This window comes from Saimiri boliviensis, chromosome 1 (genome assembly GCF_048565385.1).
Source record: "Saimiri boliviensis isolate mSaiBol1 chromosome 1, mSaiBol1.pri, whole genome shotgun sequence".
NCBI lineage: Eukaryota > Metazoa > Chordata > Mammalia > Primates > Cebidae > Saimiri > Saimiri boliviensis.
This window is the reverse complement of record NC_133449.1, coordinates 177359786-177381422: the sequence shown is the minus strand read 5'-3', so window position 1 is coordinate 177381422 and position 21637 is coordinate 177359786. Positions and strand designations below refer to the sequence as shown.

The window sequence follows — 21637 nt, the reverse complement described above, 5'->3', positions numbered from 1 at the left end:
TTTTTTGAGATGGAGTCACGCTCTGTCACCAGGCACCAGACTAGAGTGCAGTGGCACCATCTTGGCTCACTGCAACCTCCACCTCCCAGGTTCAAGCACTTCTCCTACCTCAGCCTCCCAAATAGTTGGGATTACAGACAGACACCACCACACCTGGCTAATTTTTTTTTGTGTTTTTAGTAGAGACGGGGTTTCATCATATTGGCGAGGCTGATCTCGAACTGCTGACTTTGTGATCCACCTGCCTTGGCCTGCTAAGGTGCTGGGATTACAAGTGTGAGCCACTGTGCCCGGCAGTCTTTTCTTTTGGAGACAAAGTTTTGCTCTTGTTGCCCAGGCTAGAGCAGTGGTATGATCTCTGTTCACTGCAACCTCTGCCTCTTGGGTTCAAGCAGTTCTCCTGCCTCAGCCACCCAAGTAGCTGAAATTACAGGTGCCTGACACCATGCCCAGCTAATTTTGTTTTTGTATTTTTAGTAGAGACAGGGTTTCACCATGTTGACCAGGCTGGTCTCAAACTCCTGACCTGAGATGATCTGCCCACCTCAGCCTCCCAAAGTGCTGGGATTACAGGCATGAGCCACCATGCCTGGCCTAGGCAGTCTTTCAGCATTTAAAATTTGTGTTATTAGAATTGCAGACTTTTATCTGAGTAGGGCTTTATCTTGAACCTTTGTTCATTCATTATTATTGTTACTTAAAAAAAAAAATAATTTTTTTTTTTTTTTTCAGACAGTCTTCTTGTGTCGCCTAGGCTGGAGTATAGTGGCATGATCTGGGCTCACTACAACCTCTGCCACCTGGGTTCAAGCAATTCTTGTGCTTCAGTCTCCTAAGTAGCTCGGATTACAAGTCATGGACCACCACGCCCAGCTAATTCTTTTTGTGTTTTTAGTAGAGATGGGGTTTTACCATGTTGTTGGCCAGGGTGGTCTTTAACTCCTGACCTCAAGTGATTTGTCTGCCTTGGCCTCCCAAAGTGCTGGGATTATAGGTGTGAGCCACTGTACCCAGCCCATCTTTTATTACTATTATTATTAATTGCATTTTAGGTTTTGGGGTACATGTGAAGAACATGCAAGATTGTTGCATAGGTACACACATGGAAGTGTGATTTGCTGCCTTCCTCCCCATCACCTATATCTGGCATTTCTCCCCATGCTATCTCTCCCAACTCCCCACCCCCTGCTGTTCCTCCCCTATTATCCCCGCCAACAGACCCCAGTGTGTGATGTTCCCCTCCCTGTGTCCATGTGTTCTCATTGTTCAACACCCACCTATGAGTGAGAACATGTGGTGTTTGATTTTCTATTCTTGTGTCAGTTTGCTGACAATGATGGTTTCCAGGTTCATCCATGTCCCTTCATCTTTTATTATTTAATTCAACCAGTATTTATTGTGCCATGTCCTGTCCTAGGTGCTGGGGGTATGGCACTGAACAATCAGACATCCATGTCCTCTGATTAGATTGAAATCCTAATAGGGGAGATGGATAATAAAGTAAACAGTAAACACATTAAAATACACATAGTATGTCAGATAGTAAAATAGTTTCTACCAGCAACCTCTTTATGAAGGGACAGTGTGGGTCATGGTGAGCTACACTGATTTGCCTTTGCAAAGGAACTTTTCTCAAGATTTGTTGTTTCACATTGTGGTGCTTCATCTCCAAGTATAGTGTTTGGAAAATCTGTTGGAAGCTAAAATAGGTTAGATGTGGTGGCTCATGCCTATAATCCCAGCACTTTGGGAGGCTGGGGCAAGAGGATTGCTTGAAGCCAAGAGTTTTGAGACCAACATTGGCAACAAAGCAAGAACCCTGTCTCTACAACAAATTAAAAAAATAAAAAATTAGCTAGGTACGGTGACATAACGCTTTTGCTCCCTGCTACTTGGGTGGCTGAGACAGGAGGATCGCTTAAGCCCAGGAAGTTAGTCTCCAGTGAGCTGTGATCATACCACTGCACTTCAGCTTGGGTGACATTGGGTGACAGAGAGACCCTAATTCCAAAAAAAAAAGCTATAAGTAGTGACCTTCAAGGTGTTACTTCTAAAACTAGCTTTTTTTTTTTCCCCAACCCCCTCTTGAGTAATGTTCCATTCATAGTGGGAGATATTGTTCATTTTAGCTTTTAGGACCAGGACATGAAGAAAAAAATATAAAAAGTCTAGGCCCTTTTGTTGTTTTCTTGCAGGTGACATATATGGAGGAAGAGCGAAATTTTACCACTGAACAAGTGACTGCTATGCTTTTGTCCAAACTAAAGGAGACAGCAGAAAGTGTTCTTAAGAAGCCTGTAGTTGACTGTGTTGTTTCGGTGAGTTTGACACCCTACACATTGGGAGTTTGCATGAAGAAGCAGAGAGAAGAAAGCTGCTCATTGCAAGTAAAATTGGTTTTTGCCTCAGGTTGTAACGGTTATTTAAAAAATTTATGAAACTAGTCTTTTTTTGAGGCGTCTTGTTCTGTCACCCAGGCTGTGCAGTGACATTATCTTGGCTCACTGCAACCTCCACCTCCCAGGTTCAAGGAATTCCCTGCCTCAGCCTCCTCAGTAGCTGGGATTACAGGTGCCTGCCACCATGCCGGGCTAAATTTTTTTGCATTTTTAGTAGAGATGGGGTTTCACTGTCTTGGCCAGGCTGGTCTTGAACTCCTGACCTCATGATCTACCTGCCTCAGCTGCCAGAGTGCTGGGATTACAGGCGTGAGCCACTGCCCCGGCCTCATTTTCTTAAATACTCTTTTCTGCTGGTGAGCTTTTGCTCAGGCTTCCGTTGATACTCTGCCTATTTAAATTCTGTTCTTCAAGGTTCATTTATCTCAGCCTGCCCATTGCTTCCTGGATTTTTTTTCATCACCTAGTATAGTGTCTGGCACAGGGTAGTCACTCATTTGTTGAATTAGTTGAATACCCCAACTGTAAATGGCACTTGTTCTCTGTTTGTATTTGCTGTTGGTATCTAGCATTAAACACAAAGGCAAAGGCTGGGCATGGTGGTTTAATCCCAGCACTTTGGGAGGCCAGGGCAGGAGGATCATTTGAGGCCAGGAGTTTGAGACCAGCCTGTGCAACACAGTGAGACCCCCATCTCTGCCAAAAAAAGAAAAAAAAAAAAGATTAGTTGGGCATGGTGGTGGTCCTAGCTACTTGGGAGGCTCATTTGAACCCAGGAGTTTGAGGCTGCAGTGAGCTTTGATCACACGACCGCATTCCAGCCTAGACAACAGAGTGAGACCCTGTCTCAAAAAAAATTCTACAAAAAAGCATAAATACATGACAGCAGTTTATCTTTTTTTTTTTTTTTTCTTTTTTGAGACGGAGTTTCACTCTTGTTACCCAGGCTGTAGTGCAATGGTGCGATCTCGGCTCACCGCAACCTCTGCTTCCTGGGTTCAGGCAATTCTCCTGCCTCAGCCTCCTGAGTAGCTAGGACTACAGGCATGTGCCACCATGCCCAGCTAATTTTTTGTATTTTTAGTAGAGACAGGGTTTCACCATGTTGACCAGGATGGACTCGATCTCTTGACCTCGTGATCCACCCGCTTCGGCCTCCCAATGTGCTGGGATTACAGGCTTGAGCCACCGCCCCAGCCAGCAGTTTTATCTTATCTTTTGCATATCCCTGAAGATAGAAACCTGGCTACCTGTAGCTTTGTGCTTGTAGTATGGTGGAATCCCTAGGTACTGTTGAACTATGTGTGGTTAACATTGATTTTGCCACCGAATCTCATCATTCTGCAGTTGTTACCTGATACTTTAGTTTTGTGGCCTCTTTTGTCTTAATGTTGGTGCGTTGATTGGCAAAGCAAGGACTGTTAGGTGGCTTTTTCACCCCAGAGTCTGTTGCCTGGTGGATTCCTTTGTCCTTGGTTAAATGGTAAAGTAGAATTGACATTTGTCAGAAGGAATTGGATAACAGTTGTATACCCCATTCTGGTTATGGGCTTTATTCTTTTTTTTTTTGAGATGGAGTTTCCCTCTTGTCACCCAGGCTGGAGTGCAATGGCGCGATCTCGGCTCACCGCAACCTCCGCCTCCTGGGTTCAGGCAATTCTCCTGCCTCAGCATCCTGAGTAGCTGGGATTACAGGCATGCGCCACCATGCCCAGCTAATTTTTTGTATTTTTAGCAGAGACGGGGTTTCACCATGTTGACCAGGATGGTCTCGATCTCTTGACCTCGTGATCCACCCGCCTCGGCCTCCCAAAGTGCTGGGATTACAGGCTTGAGCCACCACGCCCGGCCGGCTTTATTCTTTATAGAAGAATAAAAATGCTATGTTCCTTTAAAAAGCTCAGATTCGCCGGGCGCGGTGGCTCAAGCCTGTAATCCCAGCACTTTGGGAGGCCGAGACGGGTGGATCACGAGGTCGAGAGATCGAGACCATCCTGGTCAACATGGTGAAACCCCGTCTCTACTAAAAGTGCAAAAATTAGCTGGGCATGGTGGCACGTGCCTGTAATCCCAGCTACTCAGGAGGCTGAGGCAGGAGAATTGCCTGAGCCCAGGAGGCGGAGGTTGCGGTGAGCCGAGATCGCGCCATTGCACTCCAGCCTGGGTAACAAGGACGAAACTCCATCTCAAAAAAAAAAAAAAAAAAAAAAAAAAAAGCTCAGATTCAGTGGCCTTGATTCCCCAGTGGCTGATACAGCAGACTGTATTTCTTAGATGTTTCCTATCTTTCCTCGGCTCTCCATTGGTCTCCCAGATTTGTTTCCATTCCTTCATCTATTGCCCCTAGCTTTGATCCCGTGTTACGTTTTGTGTGGAAGTAAAATTTATATAAAATACTGGAATGTTTAAGTGTCTTTTCCAGCTTTGAGGATCAAGTTAAAAGGTGATAATGTTGTCATGTTTGGGTTGGGCCTCAGGATCACACTGAATTTTGGTGATTTGCTTAGAAGTGTTCACAGGCCCTAGCACAGGGGTCCCCAAATTTTTTACACAGGGGGCCAGTTCACTGTCCCTCAGACCGTTGGAGGGCCGGACTATGCAAGGTGTGACACCCTTCGCAGCCAGCGCTGCTGCCTCCACTATCCCAGACAGCGGTATACAGTGTCACAGGCCCAGCACCGCCTCCAGTGCTGTATACAGGGATGGCAGTGATCAGCCCGTGACACTGTGTATACAGTGTCCTGGACATCTGCAGCAGCGGTGGGCCTCTTCTGTGGGAAGCCCACTGCTGCATGTTTCCCCTATTATAAGACACCTCTTAAAAATAAGACAGCCCCCGTCTTTTGGGGGTAAAATTAATATAAGACAGGGTCTTATAATAGGGGAAACACGGTGTGTAGTAATGTAGGGGGAGACTTTTGGGCAAAGGGAGGTTATAGGGGCCATTATGTTGTTGTACATTTGGGGGAGTATGGGGGCCATTGTACTGTGTAATAATGGTTATAGTGCTTTGCCTTTCTTCCTACTTCTGCTGTTATTTCATACTGCTTCCGGTGATGTGGGGCACCGCAGCCGCAGGCGGGATGTGCGTCATATGACGCGCTTCCGGAGCCGTGACGCTTGCGTCCTGCGTCACCGGAAGTAGTACTGTACGTGAGTGACAAAGTAGTACTGTACCTGAGTGACGCCGCGCTTTGCAGCCGCCACATACAGTGCTCCTCTCATTGACCACCAAAGAAAGAGGTGCCCCTTCCTGAAGGGCGGCGGGGGCAGATAAATGGCCTCAGGGTGCCGCATGTGTGGTTTGGGGACCCCTGCCTTAGCATATAGCTGTTCTCATGCTAAGATTTATTGTAGTGAAAGGATACAAAAGAGAAATCAACAAAGGGAAAAGGTACACGAGGCAGAGTCTGGAGGAAACCAGGTACAAGCTTCCCAGAGTCAGCATGTGCTTAACTCCAGCAACAGGTTATAACAACACGTGTGAAATGTCCTCTTCCATGGGATTTCTGCCTGTCTGCCTGAGCCTGTGGATCCAGGTTGTTGTTGCTGTTTTTTTTTTTTTTTGAGATGGTATTTGGCCCTTGTTTCCCAGGCTGGAGTGCAATGGCATGATCTCAGCTCACTGGAGCCTCTGCCTCTCCCAGGTTCAAGCAATTCTCCTGCCTCAGATTTGGGAGTAGCTGGAATTAGAGGCATGTGCCACCAGGGACCTAGCTAGTTTTTTTTTTTTTTTTTTTTTTTTTTTTGTATTTTTTTGTAGAGGTAGGATTTCACCATGTTGGCCAGGCTGGTCTCAAACTCCTACGTCAGGTGATCCACCTGCCCTGGCCTCCCAAAGTGCTGATACTACAGGCATAAGCCACCATGCTTGGCTAATCCAGGGTTTTTATTGAAGGATCAGTCACATTGGTATCCTACACCTAGCATGAACCAAAATTCCAGATTCCCAGAAGGAAGGCTGGCAGTCAGCACAAGCTGCATTCTTATGTAAACAGTTTAGGTACAGTGAGTCACTCTTAATCATTTAGGGAAACTTTTTCTGTTGATGTAGTGAACTGTTTATGAATCAAGATCCTAGATGCTAGGCAAGGGCCAACATGGAAGCAGGCATTTTCTAAGGATAGCAGTTTTTGGCCTCTGTATTAACTTTTCTGTGGTCACTACTTTAGCTGTTGGTATTTTGGTCTGTCATGTAATGTGTGTGTAAGGTAATGGTATGGCTGTTCGGTTATCCTAACACTGCTTACTAAATATTCTAAATTTTCCCTATTAGTTTGAAATATTTTCTTTATCATATACAGAATAAATTCTGTAGGGATTTGATGGCGTTCCTGGAGATTTTACTAACTAAAATTAGAATCTATAATACAGTAAACATTCATTTTTGTTTTTGTAGGTTCCTTGTTTCTATACTGATGCAGAAAGACGATCGGTGATGGATGCAACACAGATTGCTGGTCTTAATTGCTTGCGATTAATGAATGAAACTACTGCGGGTAAGAATGACTGATTATTACTTTTTTGACTAATCTTGAAGGCTGTGAAATTTCAAAACCCTTGGGCTTCTTGATCTTTATTTTGTTTTCAGTGCTGCCACCCTTGCTTTCCACCGTGTCATGGTGTTTTTGGATACTGTGTCACTTGTGAAGAGTTAATCTGACTAGTACTTTTGTGTACCCTTACAGCATGCATTTTGGTATTTAATGACATGCTCGTTGGGGAAGGAGCACACTTAGTGTGTGGAGCAGTGCTTTGGTTTAAAGATTGGCCTTCTCTTAGACTTGTGGACTGGTAGAGTCAGAGGAATGGGACATTAAGCAGCATCTCATGGACAGAACATGTGGGGATATTAACATAGCATAGACATAGAAGAAATCCAGGAAAATATATTTGGAAAGAAGGGGAGATGGTTTGGGAAAATTGCCAAAGTCCATTGGCAGCTGTAAGGAAGTCTTTTTCTTTTTTGTTTGAGACAGACTGTCGCTCTGTCACCCAGGCTGGAGTGTAGTAGTGCCATCTCGACTTACTGCAGCCTCTGCCTCCTGGGTTCAAGCAGTTCTGCCTCAGCCTCCCAAGTAGATGGGACTCTGGCTAATACTTATATTTTTAGTAGAGACAGGGTTTCACCATGTTGGCCAGGCTGGCCTCCAACTCTTGACCTTGTGATCCACCCACCTCAGTCTCCCAAAGTGTTGGTATTATAGGCGTGAGCCACTAGGCCTGGCCTTGATTGGCAACTATAAGAAAGTCTGAGTGAATGTCAGTATTTAACTTTTGGAAGATAATCTTGTTCTTGAATAAATTATACAATGCTTATAAAGAATTTGGTTTCTAAAACATAACACATGTAGTTGCATTCATTATATATACAACTTTTTTCCTGCTTAAATGAATTTTATTTACTACTTAGATGATACTATGTTTAATTTTTGCTTTTTATCTTCTGTAGTTGCTCTTGCATATGGAATCTATAAGCAAGATCTTCCTGCCTTAGAAGAGAAACCAAGAAATGTAGTTTTTGTAGACATGGGCCATTCTGCTTATCAAGTTTCTCTATGTGCATTTAATAGAGGAAAACTGAAAGTAAGTATGTGGTATTTTTTCCGGAACACTGTGTTACTAGTATGGTAATTATGAATTTTTGAAAGATGATTATTACTCATCTATAATATGGGAAAAATAATCCATACCTTACAGGGTTATTAGGATTTTTATTTTTTATTGTTTTCTGAGATGGAGTCTTGCTCTGTCACCAGGGCTGGAGTGCAGTGGCGCAATCTTGGCTTGCTGCAACCCTGCCTCCCTGGTTCAACTGATTCTCCTGCCTTAGCCTCCTGAGTAGCCTGGACTACAGGCATGCACCACCATGCCCGGCTAATTTTTGTATTTTTTTTTTTTTTTTTTGATACCAAGTCTTGCTCTGTCGCCAGGCTGGAATATAGTGGTGCAATCTCAGCTCACTTCAACCTCCGCCTTCCAGGTTCAAGTGATTCTCCTGCCTCAGCTTCCTGAGTAGCTGGGATTACAGGCATGCACCACCAAGCCCAGCTAATTTTTGTATTTTTAGTAGATACAGGTTTCACCATATTGGCCAGGATGGCCTTGATCTCTTGACCTCGTGATCCATCCGCTTTGGCCTCCCAAAGTGCTGGGTGCGTGAGCCACCTCGCCTGGCCCAGGAAGATTTTTTTTTTTTTTTTTGTTTGAGACAGTTTCGCTCTTGTTACCCAGGCTGGAGTGCAATGGAGTGATCTCGGCTCACTGCAACCTCCGCCTCCTGGGTTCGGGCAATTCTCCTGCCTCAGCCTCCTGAGTAGCTGGGATTATAGGCACACGCCACCATGCCCAGCTAATTTTTTGTATTTTTAGTAGAGACGGGGTTTCACCATGTTGACCAGGTTGGTCTCGATCTCTTGACCTCGTGATCCACCTGCCTCGGCCACCCAAAGTGCTGGGATTACAGGTGTGAGCCACCGCACCTGGCCAGGAAGATTTATTTAAACATGTGGTTCTTTAGTGAATTTTACACTGGGGATTAAGAGGAAGCTGCAGGTGCTCTTTCCTCTTGCTCTTGAGGTTTTCAGTGTTCTGGAAAAGGGGTTTCTTTCAGATTCCAAAAGAAAACTGGACTCGGAGTTACAGATTCCTGGAAAGCCTTAAGTTGAAGCAGTTTTGTACACACAGAAGTGTAGAAGGCAAGGAGGGGCTAGAGGGTGATCTCTGTCACACTTGAGTTTGCTGGTTTATGCTAGTTCCACAGTAGGGTATAAAATTCTCTGTCTAGATGATTTCATCTACAATTTGGTGAAGAACCAAGGATTTTTTCAGGTGTTTGCTTTAATTATTTGAATTGTATATTAAAATTCTTAGTGCCAATGTCTAATTTGACCCCCTGGTGCTAATTGGAGATTGTTGGAGAGTGATAACATCAAACTAAATATTTGGTAATTTTGGAGGCATTTTGAGACTTTTGTTTGTTATGGTCCTGTTTCTTTGAAAAATAGACTTTTCTATTTTCTGGTTTATGTTATTTCTAGGTAGTTAAAAAAAAAAAAAAAAAAAAAAGCAGCCAGGTGCAGTGGCTTTCACCTGTAATCCCAGCACTTTGGAAGGCCGAGGTGGGCGGATCACTTGAGGTTGGGAGTTTGAGACCAGCCTGACCAACATGGAGAAACCTCATCTCAACTAAAAATGCAAAATTAGCTGAGCATGGTGGCACATGCCTGTAATCCCAGCTACTTGGGATGCTGAGGCAGGAGAATCTCTTGAACCCGGGAAGTGGAGATTTCGGCGAGCTGAGATCGTGCCATTTCCAGCCTGGGCAAAAAGAGCAAAACTCTGTCTCTGGAAAAAAAAAAAAAAAAAAAAAAAAAAAAAAAAAAAGTAAAGCAAATTTTTTAGATAATTGGGAAGTAAGATTTGTGATTTTGCTTTTTTACAGCTAAAAATGGTGGGCCATTGTAATTTTTCAGTGTTTAAACTTTAATCCTAATAGAATTATTTATAAGATCTGTGCTATGCTTTCATCTTTTTATAAACAGAAGATTCTGGTCATAATTTAGCCTGGCTTTGGATCAGAGTGAAATGTATTAGTGACCATCTGCTTCTGTTTTTCTAAATTGTCCTTCACTGTCAGCTGTCACCTCTCACTTTTCCAATCCTTTTGATTACTTTTAAATGATAGAAATATTCATTATAAAAACGTTCCCAGGGGCCGGGCACGGTGGCTCAAGCCTGTAATCCCAGCACTTTGGGAGGCCGAGGCAGGTGGATCACGAGGTCAAGAGATCGAGACCATCCTGGTCAACATGGTGAAACCCCGTCTCTACTAAAAATACAAAAAAATTAGCTGGGCATGGTGGCGTGTGCCTATAATCCCAGCTACTCAGGAGGCTGAGGCAGGAGAATCGCCTGAACCCAGGAGGTGGAGGTTGCGGTGAGCTGAGATCGTGCCATTGCACTCCAGCCTGGGTAACAAGAGTGAAACTCCGTCTCAAAAAAAAAAAAAAACAACAAAAAAAACCAAAAAAAAAAAAAAAAGTTCCCAAATTTGGAAAACACATGTGTAAAGAAAAGTCTGGGCAACATGGCAAAACCTCGTCTCTACAAAAGTTAGCTGCATGTAGTGCTGAGGTGGGGGGATCGCTTGAGTCTGGAGTTTGAGAACAGCCTGGGTAACATGGTGAAACCCCTTCACTACAAAAACAAAACAAAACAAAACAAAAATTAGCGGAATGTGGTGATGTGTGTCTGTAGTTCCAGCTACTTGAGATGCTGAGGTGGGAGGATTGCTTGAGCCTGGGTGGTCAAGGCTATAGTGAGCTGAGATCATGCCACTGCACTCCAGACTGGGCAACACAGTGAGACTGTATCTCAAAAAAAAGAGAGAAATGTTACTTATAATCTTACCATTCTCTACAGTTTGGTGTATTTCATTCTGGTTTTCTAAGAAAACAGAATCGGAGTCACTATATTTAGCTCTGTGGCCTGTTTTCTTTTTTTCGGTTAACATACTAAGAAAATTTCCCCCATGACATTTTGCATTCTTTGAAGAGATTTTTTTTTTTTATTATTGGTTTTACTCCTTCATAAGGATGTCATCACTTATTTAGCCTAACTTCTGTTACTGAATCTAATTAGATCTAGTTCGCTTCTTATCTGTTAGAGATTTGAGAATGGATAACCCAAGCTAATTAGACTTCCAGGTTAAGTGGGAACATATTGCTGTGAGCTAAGGCTTTAACACATCTGTTGGTAGTAATCTGCAGAGAGTTGAGCCTTTAGTATTACTCAGTTTTGTGTTACTGAGTAGACTAGAAGTGTGTACATGAAATGTTAGTGTATTTTACCTTGGACATGTAATTGCTATTGGGGGTCAGATTGGTGTAGTGAGGAGGGCATGGACTTTGGATTTAAGGAGATTTGGCTTTGAATCCCACTTCTGCCACTTAGTAGCTTTGTGAATAGCGGTTTATCTCATCTGTTGAGGTCTGTAGCATTCCTTGTAAATTGGGGATTATAGTGCCTATTTTTACAGTGTAGTTGTAATAGGGATTAAACGATGTATACATTGCCTTGTTTTAACCTTAATGTAACCCTCCCTCCCTCTTTTTTTTTTTTTTTTTTTTTTTTTTTAAATAACTTACCAGGTCAATGTATCATCCATTTCAAAATTGATTGGGTAATTGTTAGATTAATTCTCATTTTTTCCTTAAGGTTCTGGCCACTGCATTTGACACAACATTGGGAGGCAGAAAATTCGATGAAGTGTTAGTAAATCACTTCTGTGAAGAATTTGGGAAGAAATACAAGCTAGACATAAAGTCCAAAATCCGGGCATTATTACGACTCTCTCAGGAGTGTGAGAAACTCAAGAAATTGATGAGTGCAAATGCTTCAGATCTCCCCTTGAGCATTGAATGTTTTATGAATGATGTTGATGTATCTGGAACTATGAATAGGTAAGTGTATTACAGTTTCAATATTAAAGTGAACAGTGATTTTTCTTAACATTTATTAACCTTTAATTAGCTAATTGTTAAAATCATCATGGGGGTTATATGATAATTTCGGTTCTATTTTAAAAATTGGAAGCCATTCAGGACCCTGCTTTTTATGTGAAGTTGGGTCTGTTTATTCTAATAATGTAGACCAGTGTTTTTGTTCTGATTAATTGAATATTCCAACATGTTGGTAGTTCTTTACATATGTATTTTTTTTTTCTTAATTTTAATTTTCTTACTACAATTTTCTGTGGAAATATGCATTTGTTAAATACGAGATTTCTGTAACATCAGGGAAAAGTGCTGTAATGCAGAATTAAATTGAATTTAATTTACTCAGTGATTGAGAAATTGTTCTTTTTTTGTTGAGATGGAGTTTTTTGCTCTTTCCACCAGGCTGGAATAAGGTGGCATGATTTCAGCTCACTGCAACCTCTGCCTGCCTCCTGACCCCACTCTGTTCCAAGTGATTCTCCTGCCTCAGCCTCCTGAGTAGCTGGGATTATAGGTGCCTGTCACCACGCCTAGCTAATTATTTTTGTGTTTTTAGTAGGGATGGGGTTTTGCCATGTTTGCCAGGCTGGTTTTGAATACCTGACCTCAGGTGATCCCACCGGCCTTGGCCTCCCAAAGTGCTAGGATTACAGGTGTGAGCCATTGTGCCTAGACGGAAGTTGTTCTTTTTGAAAGATTCAAATTCACTTGGGGGTGACAGCTCTTTTGTATAGTGCTGCAAGAATTCTGGGTGATTGACATTTCAGAGTGATCTTCGGAAACATCCAGAGTGGTGGTGTTACTTGGTTCATTTGCTTGGATGATGGGAGTAAGATGTTCTTTTGGCTGTGAACTCTACTGGTAGAATTCAGGCAAGACTGATGGTGTGTTATCTTTAAAAAAGATAACACAAGACTGATGCCTGAGCTATCTTTAAAAAAATTGAAATGATGTTTGTTGTTGCCTTGGAACCACATTTTTAGTCACCTTTCTCCCTACTTGCAAAGATGGCTTTCAGTTTTATTAAGCAGCAGTCTTGTGTGTGTTTGTGTGTTCCATGAAGTCTGGAGGTAAGCAAGTATGTTTCAGAAATTGTTGGTAAACTTTTACGTGTTTGTAAGAGCTAAGTAGATACTTGTAAAGTGGTTTAAATTTTTTAAATACTGACTTTGCCTCTGTGGTGTCCCCCCCCCGCGGATGGAATTTTGCTCTTGTTACCCAGGCTGGAGTGCAATGGCGCGATCTCGGCTCACTGCAACCTCTGCCACCTGGGTTCAGGCAATGCTCCTGCCTCAGCCTCCTGAGTAGCTGGGATTACAGGCACGCGCCACCACGCCCAGCTAATTTTTTGTATTTTTAGTAGAGATGGGGTTTCACCATGTTGACCAAGATGGTCTCGATCTCTTGACCTTGTGATCCACCCGCCTTAGCCTCCCAAAGTGCTGGGATTACAGGCTTGAGCCACCACGCCCGGCTCTGTGGTGTTTTTTAAAAATAGTTATACTGTGGCAGGGTGTGGTGGTTCACTTCTGTAATCCCAGCACTTTGGGAGGCTGAGGCACACGGATCACTTGAGGTCAGGAGTTTGAGACCAGCCTAGCCAACATGGTGAAACCCTGTGTCTACTAAAGATAGAAAAACTAGCTGGGTGTGATGGCAGGCGCCTGTAATCCTAGCTACTTGGGAGGCTGAGGCAGGAGAATTGCTTGAACTTGGGAGATGGAGGTTGCAGTGAGCTGAGATCGAGCCACTGTATTCCACCTTGGGCAACAAAGTGAGACTGTATCCAAAATAAGAAAAAAGTTATACTGTATCTATATCATTAGAATGTATAGCTCTTTTGTGTTCTATATTACAGCCTTCATTTAGTAAGTGTTTTTGTTGTTGTTGTTGTTGGTTTTTTGAGATAGGGTCTTATTTTGTCACCCAGGCTGGAGTGCAGTGGTGTGATCTTGGCTTGCTGCACTCTGTTCCTCAGGCTCAGGTGATCCTTCTACCTCAGCCTCTGGAGTAGCTGGGACTGAGGCATGTGCCTCTATGCTTGGCCAATTTTTGTATTTTTTGTAGAGATTGGGTTTCACCGTGTCGCCCAGGCTGGTCTTGAACTTCTGGACTCAAGTGATCTGCCTGCCTCAGCCTCCCAAAGTGCTGGGGTTACAGGTGTGAGATACCATGCCTGGTCTCCTTCGTTTAGTCTTTAATACTCACCTTTGTTTAAATCAATGAAACCAGATTTTTATTTTTTTATTTTTTGTGAGATGGTGTTTCACTGTTGTTGCCCAGGCTGGATTGCAATGGTGTGATCTTGGCTCACCGCAACCTCCGCCTCCTGGGTTCAAGCAGTTCTCCTGCCTCATTCTTCCGAGTAGCTGGGATTACAGGCATGCGACATCACGCCTGGCCACTTCTGTATTTTTAGTAGAGACGGGGTTTCTCTATGTTGGTCAGGCTGGTCTCGAACTCTTGACCTCAGGTGATCCGCCTTCTTCAGCCTCCCAAAGTGCTAGGGTCACAGGTGTGAGCCACTGCATTTGGCTCGAAACCAGATTATTTGACATTATGTTTCTTTTAATTAATGGTGTATTCGTTAAAGAAAAAAAATGGAGGTGAAATTCACATACCATAAAATTAACCGTTTTAAAGCAAACAGTTCACTGACATTTAAAATTTTCACAGAGTTTTGCAATGGCCAGCTCTGTGTAATGGAGAAACATTTTTATCACCCCAGAATAAAACTTCATACCCAATAGGTGATCAACAGCCTGTTTTCTGTTTCTGTGGGTGTATCATTTCATATAAATAGAATCATGTAGTATGTGTCTGGCTTCTTTTGTGTCTGACTTCTCAGTGTACTATTTTTGAGGTTCATCCACATTGTAGTCTGTATCAGTACTTGTTTTTTTTTTGGTCATCTATCAGTACTTAATTGCTTCTTTTTTGGGGGCAGATACTGTTTTCTTCTATGATATACCACGTTTTATTTATCCATTCATTTGCTGATGGACATTTGGGTTTCTCCTTTTTAGCTATTGTGAATAGTGCTATGGACATTTGTGAACAAATACTTGTTTTCAGGTCTTTTACATATATACCTAGGAGTGGAATTGCTGGCACATGCAGCAGTTCTATGTTTAACTTTTTGAGGAATCTCCAGTGATTATTCCACCAGCACTGTCCTGGGTTTCTGGTTCTCCACATCTTTATCAGCATTGATTTTCAATTTTTAAGATTATTTTAGCAGATTACTAGTAGTTTTATGTTAATTTATTGTTTTGATTGTTGGAAGGGCATTCTCCTGCAGACTCCTAAGGGATAGCACATGTGAATAGTGTTCTTTAAGTTCTTGCATGTTGAATGACAGTTTGCCATGTTTATACTTTTTTTTTGGATGTGGGCAAATAGACTCTAATTGCAAGATATTTCATTTATAGCGCATTCAATAATGAACCAACAGGGAGAGTTGCTGACTTTGGAACACATGTATATATAAAAATCCCTGCAGTTCAGGTAGTCAAGATAATAAGCACATACAAGGAAATCAACCTTCATTTTTCTGAAAACTTTTACATTATAAAATGATACTAGGTATACTTGAAAGTTCAAAGCGGTAGAAAGGAGGGAGGGAAAGGAGGAGGAAAAGGGTTTTCCTTTTTCCAAGTTGTCAGGCAAATGTATATTAAATATATCCCAACTCCTCTTGATAAAGTCAGCTGGATGACCTCCTTGAACCAGGCTAGGGCAGAACACTTAGTAAAAGCAGGCCCTGGGTCGGGATGTGAATCCAGGAGAGGAGCATCAGATCCTGTGCAGCACCAAACACATTGTCCCACCCTCTAACACAGACAAGGCACGTCGCCCCATGTCCCTGGACCCGGATGCATGAGAACAGTCATCAGATGGTCACTGCTCCCATGGCCTAGTGCTTGATTTAGGCCATGGAGAAAAATTCTTTACCACCAAGTGCAAACTGTCATTGAACTTAAGTCATAAGGGATGCTGTGGGGCAAATTCTTGTAATACGTATATAAGGACTTCTATTTACCTAATTAGAACAATGATTACACAATTGCCATTCCTGTTTTCATAAGGTTTTGTTCTCTACACTGGAATGGCTTAAGAAAAAGTTGTCTACTTTTGGTTTTATTTTACACTTTCAAAATAGAGGGAGTAGAGAGAAAAAGTGTGACTACCTGCCTAACTTTGGAGTCCAGCAGGTACAAAAGCAAACTTCTCTGACTCTGGGTCCATCAGATTTGGGGGAAGTTTCAGTGCCTATGGAAGGTTAGTGAAGCCCATTACACCCCGAATCCTACAGAAAGAATTCTACAGCTCATCTATAACAGTGTTCTAGTAAAGCATATGCTGAAAAGTATAGGTTTCAACCTAACATCTAAATTTTTAAAAGTAGCATTTCAGCAACAAACAAGCTCAGAGAGCTCATCGCAAAAGTGAAATAACAGAACCATTGCTCAGATGTCAAAAAAGTCAAGCTGCTGCCCTGAGCTCCGCTTAGGCAGACATGTAAGGTGGAGGCACCTCCTTGGCAGCACCATTCACAGTGGCATCATCATACGGCGGTAGCAGCACTGTATTGTCATTGCTGGTAACGTAAACCAGGACATCGGAGGAGTTCCTGTCATTTATGTATTGGTGGCAATTCCAAACACAGCTAATCAAGTAACCCTTAAAAGTCAAGATAATGCTAATAAACAGAAGAATAATAAGGACCAAATGGGTAGGATTCACTGACATAACATCATCTCTGTAGGGAAAATTAGGAGGCAGTTATGTGTATTCCTGAATGGAGTTTGGATAAACAAGCACAGTGATTGCAACCAAAGTGTTCAGGGCAAAATCAAAGATCTGGTAACAGAAGAATGGGATAATCCAGGCTGCGTGTTGCTTGTATACTCCATAAGTAGCCATAGCACATACCAGAATCATGAGAAGAGAAATCTCAATCGCAATGCACATGTAGTTCTACTTGGCTGGGGAGGCCTCAGAATTATGGCAGAGGGTGAAAAGCATTCCTTCCATGGCAGTGACGAGAGAATCCCATGTTTATACTTAAAAGTCACTTTAGCTGGATAGCACATTCTTAGCTCATGTTTTCTTTCCTTCAGTATCTTAAATGCAGTAATGCTCTATTTTCTTTTGGTGTATAACATTGCTGTCAAAGTGTGACAGCATAGTTTTTAGATATTTATTTGTCACTTGTTCTTTTTGCTTAGATGCCCAAATGTTTTTGGTATTTTTTTTCCTTGGAAATCCACCTGGGTGTGGTGGCTCACACTTGAAATCCTAGCAATTTGGGTTGTCGAGGCGAGCGAATGACTTGAGCTCAGGGATTAGAGACCAGCCTGCGGACCATGGCAAAACCTTGTTTCTACTAAAAGTACACAAAAAAATAGCCTGATGTGGTGGCATTTGCTTGTAGTCCCATCTACTTGGGAGGTGGGGTTGGGAGGGATCACCTGGACTCAGGAAGTCGAGGCTGCAGTGAACCATGATCACACCACATTGCACTTCAGGCAGGGTGATGACAGTGTGACCCTGTCTAAAAAAGAAAGCTCAATAATTTTACTACAGTATGTTTTGATGTTGGATATTTTGCATCAGTTTTATTCCAGGTATGCAATGTGGCTTTTCATTATATAGTTTGACATTACAAATTAAGTTTAATGAAATGTTCTTAAGTTTTCTTGAATTATATTGTCTAGTATTCTGTTCTAGTGCTGTGGGCTTTTTTTTTTTTTTTTGGTGGGGGGAATTCCTACATAATTATGTTGGCTCTTTCTTGCCTATCTTCTATTTTTTTTTAATTTTTTTATTTTTAGTTTGTCTGTTTTCTATATTTGCCATTTTTGGTCCAATCTCCTTCATGGCATTGCTCTTGTGTACTGTTTAGTTTTCATTTCTGATATTGTTTTTTTTTCTTTTTGGAATCAAAATAGCTACTTTTTTTTTTTGAGACAGAGTCTTGATCTGTCACCCAGGCTGGAGTGCAGTGACATGATCTTGGCTCATTGCAACCTCTGCCTCCCGGATTCAAGCGATTCTCCTGCCTCAGCTTCCCGAGTAGCCCGGATTACAGGCGTGTGCCGCCGCGTCCAACTTAGTTTTTGTATTTTTAGTAGAAACGGGGTTTCACTGTGTTAGCCAGGATAGTCTCGATCTTCTGACCTCATGATCCTCCCACCTCGGCCTCCTAAAGTGCTGGGGTTACAGGCGTGAGCCACTGTGCCTGGCCTGACATTTATTCTTTTATTTCTGATTCTTTTCTAGGTTTTTCTAATTCTGATTTCTTCTTTCATTTTCTGTATCGTTTTTGTTGAGATATAATTCACATACCATAAAATGTTACTAAAGTGTATAATTCCAATGTGTGCAACTGTGACCACTATTTAATTCTAGAATGTTTTTATCACCCCAAAAAGAAACCTTGTACCTATTAGCATTTACTCTCCATTTCCCTTTATACCCTAGGCAATTACCAGTATGTTTTCTGTCTCCATAGATTTGCTTGTTGTTGTTGTTGTTGTCGTCGTCGTTTTTGAGGCAGAACCTCAGTAGATCATCCAGGTTGGAGTGCAGTGGCATGATCTCAGCTTGCTACAACCTCCGCCTCCTAGGTTTAAATGATTCTAATGCCTGAACCTCCTGAGTAGCTGGAATTACAGGTGCATGCTACCACAGCCAGCTAATTTTTTTTTATTTTTAGTAGAGATGGGGTTTTGTCATGTTGGCCAGGCTGGTCTTGACCTCCTGACCTCAAGTGATCCACCTGCCTTGGCCTCCCAAAGTGCCGGGTTTATAGGTGTGAGACCTTCTTTTGTTTTTTTGTGAAATAGTTTTTAAATGTGGCTTAGCTTTCTGAGATGTTTTCCCTCCCTCTTACCTTCTTTTGTGTTTACTGTGTTGTCTTGCTTTGTTTGGATTTTTTTGTCAGTAGTTTTGCTTCAGTGTAGTTCTTTTTTCTTTGAAGTTAACTTTAGGTTGGTCCCAGTTTGCTATGGTCCCTGAAAATACCTTATTGAGGGCCTTTTACTCTTGTTTCATAGCATGCCAAGCCCTGCTGATTTCAGCTGCTGTTTTCAGTTTGGCCCTCTGAGTTAGGTTATTCTGGAGTTTTCAGGTCAATTATATACCCTTTTGTTTCCTTCTGTTTATTTTGCACAGGGCTGATACTAAGCAGGAATCGTAGTTGTGTGTGGTTTGTCTCTGCCTATACGTATTCTGAGGTTTGTGGGCATACTTCGTTACCTAGTTTTGTTGTAGGATTGTTTAAACCCAGGAGATGGAGGCTGCAGTGTACCATGATCGTAGAACTGCACTCCAGCCTGGGCGACAGAGGGAAACCATCTCAAAAACGAAACCAAAAAAATCTGCATAGAATTATTCCATTATTCAGCAATTGTGTTTCTAGATACATATTCAAGAGAAATGGGAACACATGTCCACAGAAAAACTCATACTGCTCATAGTGGCCAAAAAGTGGAAACAGCCCAAATGTTCATCAACTTAATGAAGAAGTGGGTAAATAAAACATGCTAAGTCCATACAATGGGATGTTATTTGGCACTTGAAAAAAATGTTATACAAATACATACTAAAACATGGGTGAACCTTGAAAAGTTCATGCTAATGAAGGAAGTCAGTCACAAAAGGCCACATTTTGTATGATTCCATTTATATGAAATGCCCAGAATTGGCAAATCTATAGAGACAGAAAATAGATTTAGTGATTGCCTCGGGCTGTGGGGATTGAGGAAAGTAACAGTGAAGGGTGATGAAAATGTTCTTTTTTAGACTGAAAATGTTTTAAAATTGATTGTGACAATGCTTGCACATCTCTGAACATATTAAGTCACTGAATTGTATACTTTAAAAATATTTTTTTACCAAACCTCATGCCCAAAAGTCAAGAATTACATACTTTATTTTTATCTTTTTAATTTTTAAAATTCTTTTTGAGGCAAGGTCTCATTTTATCATCTAGTCTGGAGTGCAGTGGTACGATCTTGGCTCACTGCAGCCTCAATCTCTCAGGTTCAGAAGATCCTCCCACCCCACCCCCCAAGTAGCTGGAACTGTAGGTGTGCAGTGACATGCCTGGCTAATTTTTGTATTTTTTGTAGAGACAGGATTTTGAGATATTGCCCAGGCTGGTCTCAAATTCCTGAGCTCAACCACCCTCCTCGGCTTCCCAAAGTGTTAGGATTACAAGCGTGAGCCACTTCACCCGGACTGGAATTATATACTTTAAATGGGTGGATTCTATGGCATGTAAATCATATTGCAATAGAACTTTTTAAAAAGAAACTATCAAAAAACTGCTGGCCGGGTGCAGTGGCTCACTGTGCTGGGCCTACTATTCTTTTTATTGAGATGTAATTTAATAAAGTCAGCCCCTTTTCCCTTTTTTGGGGACAGTATCTCTGTTGCCCAGGCTGGAGTGAAATGGCTTGATCATGGCTTTCAGTAGCTTCGACCTCCCAGGCCCAGGTGATCCTCCTGCCTCAGCTTCCTGGGTAGCTGAGACTACAGGAGTGACCTACTAAGCTACCACTGGCTAATTTTTTGTATTTTTTGTAGAGATGGGGTTTTGTTGTGTTGTCCAGTCTGGTCTTGAACTCCTGGGCTCAAGCCTCAGTCTCCTGATGTGTTGGGACTACAGGCATGAGCCACTGCACCCATCCAGAAGTCACCCTTTTAACATATATCATTCAATGATTTAAAACTTTTTTAAAAAGTATATTTGTAGAGCTCGGCAGCCATTATAACAACTAAATTTTAGAAGATTTTCACTACTTCTCTTAAACACTAAATGAATGAGCAATCAGGCTGTGAAGACAAGGAGGAACCTTAAATGTATATTGCCAAATGAATTATGCCAATTCGAAAAATCTGCACCCCATAGGATTCCAACTCTATGACATTTTGGAAAAGGGAAAACTGCAGACAGCTGGGCATGATGGCTCACACCTGTAATCCCAGCACTTTGGGAGGCCAAGGCAGATGGATTACTTGAGGTCAGGAGTTCCAGACCAGCCTGACCAACATGATGAAACCCTATCTCTACTAAAAAAACCCCCACAAAATTAGCCAGGTGTGGTGGTGCACACCTGTAATCCCAGCTACTTGGGAGGCTGAGGCAGGAGAATCACTTGAACCTGGGAAGTAGAGGTTGCAGTGAGCCGGGTTTGTGCCATTGCACTCCAGCCTTGGCAACAAGAGGGAAACTGTCTTGTCAGGGACAAGCAGCCCCAGAAAACTCCCTCTCCTTCATGTCTCAGACAGCAACGACAAAAAAATTATGCAGACAATATATAACAGTCAATTACCCGGAGTTTGGAGCAGGGAGGGATGAATAGTTGGAGCACAGGGGAAGTTTTAGGGCAGTAAAACTATTCTGTATGTTACTGAAGTGTTGAATACTTACACATTGTCAAAACTCAGAACACTAATAGAAACTATCATATCTATCAGCATTGACTCATTAATTGTAACAAATGTACCATACTAATATAAGATGTTAATAGAGAAACTGGGCTGAGGGTGAGGAGGGGACATATGAGGATTCTCGTTATCAAAAAAACTAAACCTTTCTCTGTAAACCTAAAACATCTGAAAATGTATATTAATATAAAGAAAGAGACATGGTTGTGCATCTTACATTAGTATGGTATGTTTGTTACAATTAATGAGTCAATGCTGATAGATATGATAGTTTCTATT

At 42.1% G+C, this 21637-nt stretch overlaps 2 protein-coding genes across 3 annotated transcripts in view; one reads left to right on the top strand and one right to left on the bottom strand.

Moving 5' to 3' along the window:
• The window catches only part of HSPA4 (heat shock protein family A (Hsp70) member 4), a 64045-nt gene that overhangs the window by 21786 nt on the left and 20622 nt on the right, over window positions 1–21637 (top strand). For both annotated transcript variants that reach the window (XM_074381546.1, XM_003920590.4), the window contains exons 4-7: window positions 2196–2318; window positions 6799–6898; window positions 7852–7985; window positions 11619–11863. In XM_074381546.1, the coding sequence (XP_074237647.1) occupies window positions 2196–2318; window positions 6799–6898; window positions 7852–7985; window positions 11619–11863 (602 nt within the window). The remainder of the gene's footprint in view (window positions 1–2195; window positions 2319–6798; window positions 6899–7851; window positions 7986–11618; window positions 11864–21637) is intronic.
• Window positions 16145–16873, bottom strand: LOC101033416 (lysosomal-associated transmembrane protein 4B-like). Its single transcript, XM_074381550.1, is given in 1 exon segment — window positions 16145–16873. A coding segment is annotated over 1 exon segment (465 nt). The 3' UTR covers window positions 16145–16408.